The 16,182-nt window shown below is 49.8% G+C and overlaps 1 protein-coding gene across 3 annotated transcripts in view; it reads right to left on the bottom strand.

Annotated features, from left to right (window-relative positions):
• Window positions 1-16,182, bottom strand: part of MCC (MCC regulator of WNT signaling pathway) — a gene marked incomplete at its 5' end in the record, with an annotated part of 423,545 nt that overhangs the window by 19,916 nt on the left and 387,447 nt on the right. For all 3 annotated transcript variants that reach the window (XM_082375453.1, XM_082375455.1, XM_082375454.1), the window contains 2 exons: window positions 3,669-3,881; window positions 7,389-7,623. In XM_082375453.1, the coding sequence (XP_082231579.1) occupies window positions 3,669-3,881; window positions 7,389-7,623 (448 nt within the window). The remainder of the gene's footprint in view (window positions 1-3,668; window positions 3,882-7,388; window positions 7,624-16,182) is intronic.

The raw sequence follows: 16,182 nt of genomic DNA, 5'->3' as shown, positions 1-16,182 counted from the left end.
AGAGTTATGGGCTTTACTGGGTTCAGTGTAATCATCTCGAAGACCCAGGAAAGGAGGAGGACGACAGAAGCACACAGACACAGGAGATGTGCCTTAGCATCAGACAGGAGCTTTGACACCACCTAAACCAAATCCTCCCCTTTTACAGAGGAGGAAACATAAGAGCCAGAATACCTAAATCCTAAATGGAGTTAGGACGATTCACAAAGCAATGCTCACACCCCTCCGGGGACGGCGCTCACCTGATAATTTGCTCAGCAGACATTTACAGAGGGCTGTACAGCCCAGGCTTGAGAATAAAAAGCCCGTAATCTGTTAGGCTGAGACAGAATGTAAACAAGAGGCTGTATCGTGATGGAATGAGCGCTTCCAGGAAGTACGAACCTGGCGCTAGAAATCCAGGTGACAGGGGGCGCTGGGTCCCCTCAGCCCACTGGTACAGAAACGCCACCACACGGGACTCCTGTGGAGGAGCCCGCTGCACCTGACCTCCCCCCACCCCCGTGCTCCTCCAGCTCTGCTTTCCCTTCCTCCTCTCTGCCTGGTGACCTGCAGACCCGAGCCCCCATCCACCAGCCCTGGAGTCTCTCCAGAGTCCAACACCCTCTTCTAGTGTATACAGCGACTCCCCTTGGGGTTAACATTTCATAAGACTCCTTAAGGACAAGGGACAGCTTTGTCTCCCCCAGTGCCCTTCACTGAACACGTCTGGTAATCTCTGTTGCACACAGACAAGAAGTGAAAAAACCTAATGTCACTTGGTCAAGATCTGGGACCCAGCTTGTTGGCTGGAGGGAAGTGTTAAACCAAGCATGACACCACCCCCTGCCTCAGAAGTGAGACTGGATGTTCTAGACCCCAATATGGCCTGCCACCTGTTTTTATAAAAGGCCCACAGGGCAAGAATTGTTTTTGTTTTTAAAATCGTGGGAAAAAAATTCTAAGGAATATTTTGTGATGTATAGAAATCATATGAAATTCAAATTTCAGCGTCCGTAAATAAAGTGTTAGAACACAGCCAGGCGCCTTTGTGTCTGTATGGTCTCTGCCTTCACAGTACCATTCCGCAACGGCAAAGTTCCGTAGTTGCAGCAGAGTCCACATGACCTGAAAATCCTAAAATGTTAACAGTATACCAGCCTCTGCTCCAGACTGCTTGCCTCATCTACCAACAAATAAGACCAAATAAATAGCCCAGAAGGGAGGTATTATTGATATAGCAAATGGATCTAACATTTTTGAAAAAATAAATTTATTTTATTTTTGGCTGCGTTGGGTCTTCATTGCTGCACGCAGGCTTTCTCTAGTTGCGGCAAGCAGGGGCTACTCTTCGTTGCAGTGCACGGGCTTCTCATTGCAGTGGCTTCTCTTGTTGCAGAGCATGGGCTCTAGGCGTGCGGGCTTCACTATTTGCGGCACGTGCGCTCAGTAGTTGTGGCTCGCGGGCTCTAGAGCGCAGGCTCAGTAGCTGTGGCTCACGGGCCTAGTTGCTCCGCGGCATGTGGGATCTTCCCGGACCAGGGCTCGAATCCGTGTCCCCTGCGTTGGCAGGTGGATTCTTAACCACTGCGCCACCAGGGAAGCCCTGGATATAACTTTTGAAAGACAAAAGAATCAGCTTCCTCTAATTTCATTACCTGAACACAGAGCACTCTTATAAAGCTCCTTACCCTAATGTAAGAAAATAAAAATAAAAATAAATCATCTGGCCTTTTCCATCAAAGAGATTTCTGTTCTTTGAAGCCACTGCACGAAACACAGAACTTCCCCCAGTCGAAATAAATACTAGGAACCAGGGGGATGCTCAGTCCCTGGGCCTCTGGCAAGAGCCTGACTAGTCCGTTTGCACCACTCCCTAAGGGCGCACACACAAACGCTGGGGCTCTGTCTCTCAGGCTCTGTCCCAAAGTGACTGCTAACAAACTCAAAAGGCTGAGCACAGATTCTGAAGCTGTTGGCACAGAACAGAGCCCCACGTCCTCCTGTGTGAAACAGCCCTGCAGGGGCTGCTGCTCACCACGATCAAACTCCCCAAGCACCCGGCACATGGTTTCAGGGTGCACCCGCATGGTGACCTTTCCAAAGCTCAGACTGTGTCACCTCACCCCCTGCAAAAACCCCTCAGCGATTCCTCCCCATCCTCAGGACGGCACAGCCGGCTGGCCTCCCCAGCCAGTGTATCGACTCCTCCTCCCTCCAGGCTTTGCCCTTGCCATTCCATTGGCCTAGGGTGGACTTCCTGGTCTGCCCTGGCCCTCTTCCTCAGGCTAGCACCCACTCTCCACTGGCTCTCAGTTCAGGAAACCTGTCCCGAATCTCCAAATCTGGATTGTGGGTCTGGCCTGTGGCCTCCCCTTGCACCGGGCGTTGATCCTTGCACCCAGAACATTGTGTCCCTGCGTTGTGATCATCTATTTGCCCATTCCAGGGCAATCTAAAATCTTGGAATAGCCTCCAGCATCTTGCCTGGACCAAATCACATCCATCACATGAACGGATGACTGAGAAGCAGCTGGGGCCTCAGGAAAGTGGCCCAGCTGGGTACCATGGCTATGGACCCCCTTGGTGCCCTTGTAGGTGAGAGGCGGGCGAAGGGTGAAGGGTAGCTGTGGCCTCTGTGGAGCATGCATCAGTTCTTAGCTGTTTAGCTGTTTCTTCACTGCCACACAATATCATCAAGGTGCTTTCTTCGCAGGTACATTACTCTCGTGAAGACATCACTGCATCTGGGCCATGAGGGGCCACTCATTAGACCAGCAAGTCAGCATAAGGCCCACAAGTCCTGGGCCTGAGACAAAGTGGGGTCAGGAGAAGCTGGCATTTGTTAGGAACAGAAAATCTGACGCACAGAATTCCAGCACCCTGGGACGAGGGATATCTTTCTTTAAAGTCTGGACTATTTTTTTCTCCAGTGTAGTGTTTGGAATCATTCTGAGATAGAGGATGATGGAATGAGCTTGGATTCTAGGAAAAAAGACTTGTGGGCTAATGAAAGTGTGAGTTTGCAAGATGATATCATCGATAGCCCACTCTCTGTGATATCCTCTGGGTAATGCAGGGCTCGCCTTCCTCCTTCTCTGCCTCATGATGCTTCCGGCCTCCCACCTCTTGGAAGTCGAGGAGGAAACAGACGAGAGGAGGAGTGGCCGTCAGCCAAACTGGGGTTAAATCCTGATTCTGCCATTTACTAGCTGTGAGACCCCTTCAGTTCTTTTAAACCTCATTATGCTCATGTAAATGGGGATAACTCTTCTTTCCTGAGAGTCCTGAGACTTAAGGGAGATGATACGTGCAATGATCGGGTACAGAGTGGTCAACAAACGATGGTCAGTGTGTGACGCGGGATAGAAGGAAGAGGTGGAACCAATATCAGACCCCTGGACCACTGCACAGATCGCTCCCTGGATAAGACTGTGATCTGTGAAAATGCTTCAACTGGATGTAACAGTTGAATTGTATGTAATTTTAACTGTATGTAAAAGTGAGATTTTTTAAAAATGTGGATTTGGTTTCTTTGCACGCAAAATGTCACCTTCTTCCGAATTTCTAGAATGGCTTTCGGTTCCTATGCAAGTAAGGAAGCTGAGGCAGCAGGGTGGTGAGGAGCGCTGGCTGGCGGGACCGGGGCAGGCGGTGGGGCCCGCGCCCCAGGGTCCCTGTGCCCCTACCTTGCCGGCCTTGTCCTTGCCGCCGCCGCCGCTGCTGGTGGAGCTGAGGGACCGCGTGCGCTGCTCCTTTTGCTCCTCCACCTCGGACTTCAGGTGCTCGATGTGCACCAGGTAGGCCTGCTCCTGGGCCTCCCGCGTGCTCAGCTTCAGCTCCAGGGCCTTCTTCTCCTTCTCCAGGAGGTAGAGCTGGGCCTTCAACTCCGCCATCTCCTCCTGCGGAGCACAGAGCACACGGGGCGCGCCCACGGGGTGAGAGCAGGGCTGGGCGGGGGAAGGGGGTCTGCAGCTACCACCCACAGCCCGGAGGGAGGTATCACTGGGCAGCTGGGGAGGACATGACCCCGAGGAGAGTAGATGGCTGTCTCCGCACATCTTAAAGGACTGATGCGTGCACCAAGCCATGCGCTTGTCACTCTGCACCAGAACTGAGATCAATGGGTAGAAGTTACAGGCAAGCATATCTTGGCTCGCTAAAAGGAAAACCTTTCTAACCACTAGAATACCCCACGCCCACATCCCCAGTGGTCACATCAGCCATGATAGAAACCAGTTTGCTGGCAGGCAGACGCTAACCTTCATCAAAGAGGTTGTAAAAGGGTCCTTCATATAAGGCTGGGTCTGACTAGGTCCCTTCCAATTCCCATTTCCTTTTCCATTTTCCATAGCACCAATCCACATATTTCATCACCCCTGATGGCAGTCTGGGGCCCTGAGCTGTGCCAGGCAGCTGGGAAGCGTGCAGAGCAATGATACTTCCCCCAGCTCTTCTCTACTTTAGGCCCCAAATGAAACGAATCGAAACAGAGCCCTTCCCAGGTGACTACTCATCAGGTAACTTCTTAAAGTATCTTAAAGAAGTCAAATTAGAGTTTGCTATGGAGAGAAAGAAGTGACTCCCAAATGGGGCCGTGCTGTGCTGGGACCAGAGCCAGGTAACAGCGGTAATCACCAGCATTTATTGAGCATGTAACACTGTCTTAAATGTTTACACTAAGTAACTCACTTAATCCTCCCAACCTGAGGTAGGTATTATGAGTATTTCCATTCATGGAGGGGAAACTGAGGCACGCAGAGGGAAATCCACCAGCTCAGCCCACAATTACTGGGTAAACTGTGGAGCCCGAGTTTGAACCCAGGACGTCTGGCTCAGAGCCCAGGTAACCACTAAGCTATACTCCCCCTCCCCTGCCCCGCTTTCAAGGTGAGCCCACGTATGACTCTTGTCCCTCACCTCTGCTGGAGGGCAAGTCCACCACCCCATGACCACCCGGTCAGTCTCCCCAGCTATCTCCATCATCTTCCTTCATAACACTGAGGCACTGCCTTGAGAGGGATTCACCAAGGTCACCCCCGAAGTGACCCTCCTCTGAGGTGACAAGCCACAGGCCTGCTGTGCTCTCCTGGGTAAGCCAGACCCGGGGAGTAGATGTTCTCACCTCCAACATGGGGAAACACCTAGAGGGTACCCACCACGGCTAGTCATACTCAGGGCTGGGGGCGTGAGCCATGGAGAAGGCAATGTGCCGAGCCAAGCGACCACTGGAAAGAAGATGCCAAACCCTTCCTGACAACGACATAGAACCAGGATGAAAGGTGTTTCCATACCCTGAACCTTCTCATCTTTTGCCATCAGAAGCCGGATTCTGAAGGATCTGACAGCACTGCTTCCTGAGCTAATGTGGACCGTCATACCCAGAACAACCACACAAACACAAGCTTGAAAGAAGAAAAGATGAATCCATGGGTGCCAGAAACAACGCAGGCACTCCACCCAAGAGGAAAGGCGAGGTGGCCACAGTGCTGGCCACCTGAGGCGTCAGGCAGGTAGGGAGGCCCCAGGCCCTGGGCTTTCAGCGCCTATGCAAGGGCAGGGCAGACAGCCAGGACTGAGACCCCCCCCTACAGGAGCCAGGACTCTCCAAGTGCCACCTCAAGAGGAGACGAGAAGACTTCCTTCCTGTGGCGAGGAAACGTGTCATCACTCAGGCTTTGGGGGGGAACAGAAAAAAAAGCCTCTTCTGAGGAATCATGTAGGCATGAGGCATGTGCAGATATGCTGCAGGAATCCTCAGCCAAGAATACAACAAAAACTAGCCCTAAACCTCTGAAACCCACAGGTCCCAACAGATCTAAGGACACAACCATTTACAGGCACATCCCCACCCAGGACCCGCGGGACCCCACGGAAGACACAACCTCCACCAAGGGTGAGCTGGCACCCACACTCTCCTCCCAACGCACACACACAAAGAGAAAACGGAAGTGAGTCACGGTGAGGTAGAATCGGCATTTAAAGAACCAGAATTAACAAGGAAAAAGACAGAAAATAAATATTTAAAGCAATTAAAGAGAAAAAGGAAGAGGAGTCACAATGAAAGGATGGGATATTCAAAAAAGAAGAGTGGGTCTGAGAAGGAACCAAGTCAATCATCTAGAAATCAAAAGCTGTTTACTAAAGACCAAGTACAAGAAGTGAAAAAACCCAGAAAACTTGAGTCTCTCAGCAGTTGTAGCCTAGAACAAAATGGTGAAATCCGACAAAATCTGCAGCAGTGGACTTGGTGTGGGCAAGCACACAGCCTTGAACACACTATTAGGGACATACAGGGAAGGGAGGTGACTGATGTTTTTCTTCAAAAAACTCCTAGTGAGGGAGCCCAACGGCTGCCCCTGCGTCATGATATTATGGATTCTCTTCCAGCTTTTTATAATTCCTATTTTTTTTGGAAAATTTCTCTGATGTGTACACACTTTATTTGCAAGTAGCAAAGGGAATATTAGAGCTTTTATTTCACCAAAAATATCTTTCCTGGCCAAAATAACACTGAATTTATCGCACAACATATTGGCCTGAATATAAAAGAAATCCGGAGTCTTTGGCCAAAGGAAACATGATGTTTGGAAGAAGTAACGGAAGGGCAGCTTCACAGTTCATGCCACAGGGTGCAAAGGCCCACAGAGAGGGGAAAAGGCACCGCGGTTACGGACACAATGCCCGGCTCGTGGGCAGTGAGAGGGGAAATCAGCCAACGTCGCATGAGGATTCCCTAGTGGGAGTCAAGTGAGGGTCTGAGCTGAGAGGGTGAGGCCAGTATCTGACCTGAATCCGCTGCCACGGCCCAAAGTTCTCCCAGGCTTCACCCAGACTCAGCTCGAGCAGCCACCGAGGGCAGGGGTGTGCTGAGCAAGCCACCCCGGAGGGTGACAGGGATGATGGTTATCGACGCTCCACACAACACCAAAGGGACAAGGGGGTCAGGAAACCAGGGCTCTTGTCCAAAGGCCGCAACTGGCCTCGCCCCGTTCTCCCCGCCTCACCTTAACATCCGCATCAACCCGGAAAGCACTTGCAAGCGTTCTGGAGACCAGGGCTCTTTTCACGCGGACAGAGGCTGCTCCCCACCCCTGCAGAGGTCTCTCCTGGCTCCTCTTGGAGACGAGGTGTTCCGTTCTGGCCTGGGACCCCCTGAGGTTTCTCCAGTGCTCAGCTCACCTCTCCAGGACCACATCCGGTTCAAGGGACCACATCCGGCTCAAGTGACCCCCAGACATACTGAAACCATCCCTGCCTACACATGAGGCCCTGCCTGTCCTCCAGGGGAGAGGCGGCTGACCACGGATGGGCTGGCCACTTCCGAGAGGGCTTTTCGTACTTCCTCCTGGTGACAGCGGAGTGAACGGGACCCGGGTCTGAGAAGAAGAGCCCCCCCGTGTAGATACCTTCATGGCCATCAGCTCCTGCATCAGCACCGCGTTTTCGAGGTCCAGCCGCTGGCTGTCTCCCCGGGGCTTGACGTCGTAGCTGAGGGGATCGATGTGGATGCTTTCCAGCTCCAGCATGGTCAGCTTGACCGCGGCCCTGTCATTCCTAAGCTGCTGGATATAATCCTTCAGCCTCTGTTCGTCTTCCTTAGTGAACTCCGTGTCGCAGCTACTGGCTGTGGAGCTGGTTGTGCTGAGAAGACAAAGAAAACCCATCGCATTTCCAGTCATTGCCAACAGGTCTTTTTTCCCTCATTCTTCTCCAGACCCTCCCCTCTCCAACAGTATTTAGATGGTAATCCAAAAACAACAACAAAGAAAGCATTCTTCATGGCACAGTAAATTGATACCACCTTTTGGGAGAGAAATGAGTACGAAGAATATCAGAAAATGTTTACACCCTTTAAGACAAGGTGTGGACCCTAGAAATGAAGTCTAAGGAAATGATTCCACAGAAGCAACAAGATACACACGTACAAAGATGTTTCACGGAATGCAAGGTTTAGTGAATTATGGTACATATCAAAAAGAAGGACATGATGTGGACATTACAGTAATAATTATGGCAATGGTGGAGAGAGTTTGAGTGAGGAAATAGGATGAAAATATGTCATAAAAATAGGTGTATATATGGATAGGACTTTAAAAAAGGGATATGTTAAGGGAACAAAGCAAGGTGAAGAACAAAATACCTACGGCATGATCTACAGATTGTGTGTGTGTGTGTGTGTGTGTGTGTGTGTGTGTGTGTACACATACGCACTGTGCACGCACACATCCCAGACTGCTGACAGCAGTCCCCTGGGGGTGGGAGCTGGAAGGAGTGGTAGTGATGGGGGACCCTCTGGGTGTGTAATATTGCCACAACTTAGAAAGCAGGGTGCCCCTGGGCCTCGAGAGCTGTTCCTCTGTATCATGGCTGAGTATAAAGTCCACCACAGGGTCTCAGGCTGGTCCAAGGGGCCCTTGGCCACCCATGCTGAATGGTGACCAAGCAGGGGCTGGCAGTTCTGAGGAGCACCTAGGGCTGAACCCTGGGAATGTGGTGGTCCATGAAAGTTTCTGTGGGTTCCAGAGTACCACGGAAGGGTGAGAACCACAGGAAAACAGGCTTGGTGCTCAAGACGGTTGAAGGCTGTCCCCACTGGCTCAGAATGAAGCCCACTCTACCCAGTTCTCAAGCACTTGAGGTCAGCATGCACCTACAGCGGTTTCTCGGGACCCACCTACACTTGACGTGGCCCTCATGGAACTGGCTTTGGAAAGATGGCAGAAAAACAAGCAGGGGCCCATTTAACTCTCATCACAATAGTGCAGGTCAGCATTATCATCTCTGTCTTTACAGATTTGGAAACGGAGGTTTTGAGTCATTAAGTAGCTTGCCTGGTCATGAGGATGGAAACTGGTGCAGCTGGACTTGGGCTGCAGTCTCCCCCTTCCACAGCCCTGTCTCCCCAAGATTCCTGTTGTTGGAAGCTGTGCCAGGAGCAGGGACTGGTATCCATAGGCTGTTGGCTGCCCTGAGGCCAGGCCTGCCCTCCTCAGCTCACACTGGAACAGGGGTAACAGGCCAAGACCCCAACACAGCAGATGTATCTCCTCCCCATAACCTCGATGTGACCAAGGGCCATTCCACTCTTGTACGTGACACGTTATCAAGAAGTCGAGGCTTCCGGGAAGAGAAGGGTGAGAAGAGATGGTAGGCCATGCACACAAGGAAGAGAACTTCCTAGAGCCTGGGGTGGTCTTCAGGTCAGAGAACTCCTGCCAGGACCGGAAGCTCCCAAGCACCACAGACTCCCTGCGGCCCCTACCATCCTTCACCCCCCAACCCCCATCAGGACAGGTGGGCTGTTCCTTAGAGATGAAGGTAGCAAGATCAGTCTGACCAACACACAACACCTTTTCAGAGGTTGTGATGGCTAGTTACACGTGTCAGCTGGCCTAGGCTATGGTGCCTAGCTGCTTGGCCAAACACCCCTCTTAGATGTTGCTGTAAAGGTATTTTTCACATGTGATTGACATTTAAATCAGTAGACTGAGTAAAGCAGATTACCCTCCATAGTGTAGGTGGGTCTCATCCAATGAGTTGAGGCCTTAGAAGAAGAGATGGAAATCCCCTAAGGAAGAAGAAATTCTGCCTCCAGACTGCCTTTGAATTCAAGACTGCAACATCACCCTTTCCTGGGGTCTCCAGCCTGCCTGCCCTGTAGATTTAGGACTCGCCAGCCCCCATAATCAAATGAGCTAATTCGTTAAAATCAATCAGTCAATCAATCAGCCTCTCCATCCATACTCACACACACCTGTTGATTCTGTTTCTCTGGGGAACCTGAATATAGCGGTGCTGCCTTTACCTGGGACCCGAGCATCTTATACGCTTTGTAGATTTATAGGTAGCATGACTCAAACTCTCTGTGCCTAGTTCCTTATCTTTAAAATGAAGGTAATACAGTACATGCTTCCTAAGGTTGTGGTGAGGATTAAATGAGGTAAAACGAAAGTGTTTGGAATAGTGCCCAGCACACGGTAAGCACTCAGTAAATATAGCCATCATTCATTCGTTCAAGAAATATTGGGGTACTTACTGTGGGTCACTTTTCTAGGCCCTAGAAAAATCTCTGCCTTCATGGAACTCGTATTCTAACAGGGGAGACAAACAAGTAAAACAGACAGCACATCAGACAGGGAGACGTACCAGGGAGAAAAATGACGCAGTTATGGGGATCACAAAGAGGGGATGGGGTGATTCTTCCAAATAGAGTCCGAGGAGTAGACGTGAAGAAGGTGAGAAAGGGAGCTATGTGGATATCTGGAGGAACAGGGAGCCAAGCAGAGGACACAGCAAATGCAAAGGCCCTGAGGCAGCAAGTCTGGCTGGCCAGCAAGAATAAAACTGTGGCTGAATGTGGGTCAGCTAGGGGAGAGGGAGGAGAGCTGGTCAGAGAGGAGGGTGTGTATGTGGGGGGCAGGGTGCCACGTCACATAGGGTCTCATAAGGGCTGTGTCTTCTTCTCTAGAATTAGACTCAGAAGCCACTGGAGGGTTTGTAATAGAGGAGTGACATGATCTGCCTTCCATTTTAACAGGCTCCCTCTGGCTGCTGTACTAGGAGAGATGCAGGGAGGCAAGGGCAGTGGCAGAGAGACCTTTTGGGGGCTACTGCAACAAGCTTGGGAGAGACGGTGGGAGCTGAGAAGGCAGGAAGGAGGTTAAAAATTACTCATCATCAATGTTATGTGTTCTCAAGCTGTATTTTAAAAAGCACGAGATGGGACAAGCAGCAATACCCTCCAGTTGGAACACTTCAGGTGCAATTGCATAAAGAAACAAAGCGGCCCAAGAGAAGCATGAAGGAGCAACCGGTACCGCCAGCAGAGGGCGCCGGGGAGCCAGCGGGGGCTTCTGAGGATGACAGCTGCCCAACAAGAGGGATTCATCCTAGGGAGGAAACACGGTCCCTCGCTCAGGATCTCAGCCTTCTTCGGTAAAGACCTGCTTTGCAAACAGCTCGGTGACAGGCATGCCTTACACAAAACCATTCAACAGGACTCGGAGCTTGCCTTCATGGATTGTCAACACAACGTGGAGGGACAGATGCCTAAGTTTCCACACATGAGCCACAAAATTAGAGCGAACTGAAGCGGTGGCCCTGTTCACGGAGCATTGCACGGGGCTGAGTGTGGAGATGCGCTCCCAGGCATGACGTGTTTAGACAGCGCGGCGCTGGGAAATAGCAACACTGCTCTTCCAGTGAGTGGGGAGGAGGCTTCAGGTAGGAGATCCTTTCCTGTGAAGCTGGGACCCAGCACGAGAGGTTCACTTTACAACTGTAGTCCTTCTTTTCATTAGAAGTCGCTTTGGAAAATTTTAAACATAGAGAAAACGCAGAGCTAAACCAATACCTGGGTGACCTTTTTGTCATATTTTCTTTGAAATGCTTTTTTAGAAATATAACGTACTTGAGCCACCCTTTGAGTCCTGTCACTTAAAAAAGAAATTTCATGCAAATCAAAACTACAATGAGGTACCACCTCATGCCGGTCAGAATGGACACCATTAAAAAGTCTACAAATAACAAATGCTGGAGAGGGTGTGGAGAAAAGGGAACCCTCCTATGCTGTTGGTGGGAATCTAAGTTGGTATAGCCACTATGGAAAACAGTATGGAGGTTTCTCAGAAAACCAAGAATAGAATTACCATATGATCCAGCAGTCCCACTCCTGGGTATATATCCAGACAAAACTGTAATTCAAAAAGACACATGCACCCCTATGTTCACAGCAGCACTGTTTACAATAGCCAAGACATGGAAACAACCTAAATGTCCATCAACAGATGAATGGATAAAGATATGGTATCTATATACAATGGAATATTACTCAGCCATAAAAAACAATGAAATAATGCCAGTTGCAGCAACATGGATGCAACTAGAGATTATCATACTAAGTTAAGGAAGCCAGAAAGAGAAAGACAAATACCATATGATATCACTTGTATGTGGAATCTAAATTATGGCACGAATGAACCTATCTATGAAACAGAAACAGAACCAGGGACATGGAGAACAGACTGGTGATTGCCAAGGGGGAGGAGATTGGGAGAGGGATGGAGTGGGAGTTTGGGGTTAGCAGATGCAAACTGGTATATACAGAATGGATAAACAACAAGGTGCTACTATATAGCACAGTAAACCATATTCCATATCCTGTGATAAACCATAATGGAAAAGAATATGAAAAAGAATGTATATATATATGTATAACTGAGTCACTCTGCTGTAGAGCGGTAATTAACACAACACTGTAAATCAACTATACTTCAATAAAAAATTTAACAAAAATTTCAAAACTCAAAGGACAGTAGAAGCTAGAGTTCTTTAATTGTTCTGCAGGCCCTGAAAGGATAATATGTTGGCATATCTTCCATTTAGCGGGACTGGTGTTCCCCAGTGGTTGTCAAAGAGCAGTCGTGGGGCTGGCCACGGCAGCATCCCCTGGGAACTTGTTAGGAATGCACGTCCCCAGGCCCCACGACCCAGACTCACAGAGTCGGGAACTTGGGGGTGGGGTGGGGGGGTGACCAGCCATCTGTTTTAACACACTCTCCCGCTGATTCTGAGGCACAGCCTGGTTTGAGAACAACTGGTCCACCCCACAGGATAACTGGGCATTTGCAAAGTAGCCTGTAAAGTAACGGCACCCCATCACAAATTCTCTAGGGACAGCCGCCGTGCTCTTGGGCTGACCTGGTGGGTACCAGTGATTCTGAGCAGGTCTCTGACATCAGGCAGACCTGAGTAAACATCCTTCCTCTGCCAATGCCTAGGGTTATGGCCCAGAGTAAATCACCGAACCTTTCTGGGCTGTGACAAAGTGGGGATACTAACAGTTTCCGTGTCACCAGGCTATGGAAATGAGACAATGGGTCCTAAAGCCGGCAGCCCACCCACAGCACTTGCTCTGGGTGGGGAGGAAGCACAGCTGTGCCAGTGGCCCCGAGACACCCAACACCAGGCTCAGGGCCTCCCTCCAGGGATGTCAGCCACCTAGCAGGTCCTGCAGAAAACCACCCATCTGGGGGGAAGCAGAGCAGCAAGCGTTGACTGGACTTGCAAACCCCCAGAACTGCCTGGGAGACACCAACATGGGGGGGTAGAGGCTGCCAGGCTTTGGGGGGTCCTGGAACCCTCTAGGGCCTGGCGCCCGATCCCAGGCCAGGTGGGGAAGGCTTTTGTTTCACCATCCCTGCTGTGGGTATAGTTTTGTTTTTTTTTTTAATTAATTAATTATTTATTTATGGCTGTGTTGGGTCCTCGTTTCTGTGCGAGGGCTTTCTCTAGTTGTGGCAAGCGGGGGCCACTCTTCATCGCGGTGCGCGGGCCTGGTGCGCGGGCCTCTCACTATCGCGGCCTCTCTTGTTGCGGAGCACAGGCTCCAGACGCGCAGGCTCAGTAATTGTGGCTCACGGGCCTAGTCGCTCCGCGGCATGTGGGATCCTCCCAGACCAGGGCTCGAACCCGTGTCCCCTGCATTGGCAGGCAGACTCTCAACCACTGCGCCACCAGGGAAGCCCTGTGGGTATAGTTTTAAGAAAGGAAGGAAAAGAAAAAAGGACAAAAGATCTCCCTCCACTGATTTTACCCCTGCGGGAAGCTCAGAGCTGTAAAGTGCTTTTCCAGGGGAAAGTTTAATTTCAAGGTAAGCACCTAGCCCCGCTGTCCCTCTCCAGCTTCCCTCTCTCCCTTCCAGGACACCAGCGGGGAACAGATGAGGCGAGGTTAATTACAATTCTGCTTTGTGCTCTTAATGGCCCACCGCGGAATATGATTATGACAATGGTAAGAGGAGGGGAAGCCGCGGCCTTTTCTCCGGCCTCCTGCAGACAAAGGCGCTGTCGGTCTCCCGAGGGCCTGCCGCCGGCTGCCGGCTGCCGGGCTGGGGTTAAGTCATCCATTAACTCTCCCGGCTCGGAATGCCGGGTGAGCTCAGTTGTCAAGGGGGAATAAATCACTTTCCCAGTGGGCCGAGTGCCTCCTCCTCTCCAGGGTGAGAGGGATTGCGGGGACGACTGCAGAGGAAGCAAACCCCAGCTGGTCCCAGGATTCTGGGGCCGCACATTTTTGTCTCCTCCCCTGGTTTTTCGAGAAGCTGGGCCAGGTTGCGTGGGTTTCTCCTCGCCACGACGGTCTCTGCTTGCGCTCCCCTCGGCTGGCTCTGCTCCGCGCCCGTTAGTTGCCAGCTGACCTGTCTGCTCACCGCACACGAGCGCACACTGGCCAGCCTGGGGCAGCCCACCCTCCTGCCTGCCCTGTTCACAGTGGGACGCGGACACAGCAGTTTATTTAAGCAGCCGTCCATTTCAAATGTCCTCTCTTCTGCCCCTCTCCACCATGTCCCAGCCCTGTTCTCAAGACAACTCCCCATCCTGCTTTTAGAAGAAAAATCCTTTTTTTTTTTTTTTTTCAGCTTCCTCATCTTGTCTCGGCAGAAAGAGAAAAGAACAGATCATTTCTTTTGCCTTGAAAACCAGATTTTTCCTGAAGTTTTTATCAATGTCTTTTACCTGGCCCCAGTTAGGATCTCATTTATACCAAGGAGGAGCTCATTTTCAGAAGGAAAGTGCCACCAGGGGGCCTTCTGTTGGCTGAGCATTTTAAATTTATTTGAAGGAGGGGGTCAGGTCAGTGACACTCAACCCCACTCCTCTAAGCAGAAGCTTGGGCCTTGTCAACTGCCTGAATTTTTCAGTGTTGCACTGGGTATCCCCTCATGGCCCCCTACCTTTTTTTTCCTGACAATTCTTTGTCACATAGGACTAAAAGTACTCAACACAATCCAAACCTCTTAGGTCTGAATGTGCTCAAAGGATTATCAGAATTCTCAAGGAGAAGCGGTTTGGGGAGGAAAAATTATCTAAAAAAAATACAGTTGACTCTTGAACACCATGAGCTTGAACTGTGCAGGTCACTTATACATGGGTTTTTAAAAATAAATACAGTACTATGTTTACGATGGGGGCCAGGGGAGTCCGTGGTGGGTCCTGGAACGAATCCCCGGTGGATACCCAGGGGATGACTACATGGGTAGGGGAAATCTTCTGCCAGATAACTGAAGTCCTCAAAAACTGCCTGGTTCCAGAAACTCAGCTGACAATGGAAGGCAAAATGAGAGACACATTTAGGAGACGGATTCTATTCCTGCACGTCTTTATATGGTGCCGTTACGGCATCTCTAAAACAAATATTAAACTGCTCCTGATTTGGTTGCTGATAACACACCAAGAAAGACACCATCTAGACCTGACACCTATACTGCTGCTAACAATTTCTCTGACATTAAAAACATGAAACATTTTACAGTCGGCACTCCCCATCTAAGAATTCTGCATCTGCGGATTCAACCAACCGCGGGTGGAAAATTTTTGGAAGAAAAAAAAAAAATCCAGAAAGTTCCAAAGAGCAAAACTTGAATTTGCTATGTGCTGGCAACTATTTACATAGCATTTACATTTTATTTATAACTATTTACATAGCATTTACATTACATTAGGTATTTTAAGTAACCTACAGATGATTTAAAATATATGAGAGGATGTCTGTAGGTTCTAATGCAAATATTACAATGTTTTATATAAGGGACTTGAGCATCCTCAGATTTTGGTATCCACAGGAGTCCTAGAACCAATCCCCCAAGGATACTGAGGAGTGACTGTAAATGATTTTCAACATCACTAATAATTAAGAGGTACAGAGTAAAATATTAAGGGTATTTTTTTGCCTACAGATTGGCCAAATTAAAAAAATGTATGCTACCCAAGTTTCAGCAAGGGTGTGGAGGAAGAGGTCCTCACACACTGGCTTGATCATGTATGGAGGGCTATTTGACATTTGAAACAATAGTCATTTTTGAGTCAGCACACTCTGCTTCTCAGAATTGGTCCCACAGAAACTGCACAAGGGGGGCACGTATAAGGACAAGGATGGTGACTGCAGCAGTGTTTTAATAGTAAAAAACTGGATACAAACATCCAAACAAGAGGAAGCTGTCTAAATACATGACGAACTGCCATCCAATGGAAGACTGGGCACTACTGAAAAGAATGACACACATAGAAAGATGCCTAAAAATATAATAGTAGTAAGGGGAAAAAGCAAGTTTCGAGAGAGTCCACCTAAATAGGATCCTTATTGGGTTAAAATGAGATGGAGTCACATTTTTAAAGATGCCATGTGTTGGTCTGCTGACGA

Source organism: Balaenoptera borealis (assembly GCF_965194805.1).
Source record: "Balaenoptera borealis genome assembly, chromosome: 2".
Classification (NCBI taxonomy): domain Eukaryota; kingdom Metazoa; phylum Chordata; class Mammalia; order Artiodactyla; family Balaenopteridae; genus Balaenoptera; species Balaenoptera borealis.
This window is presented reverse-complemented; position numbering and strand designations above follow the sequence as displayed.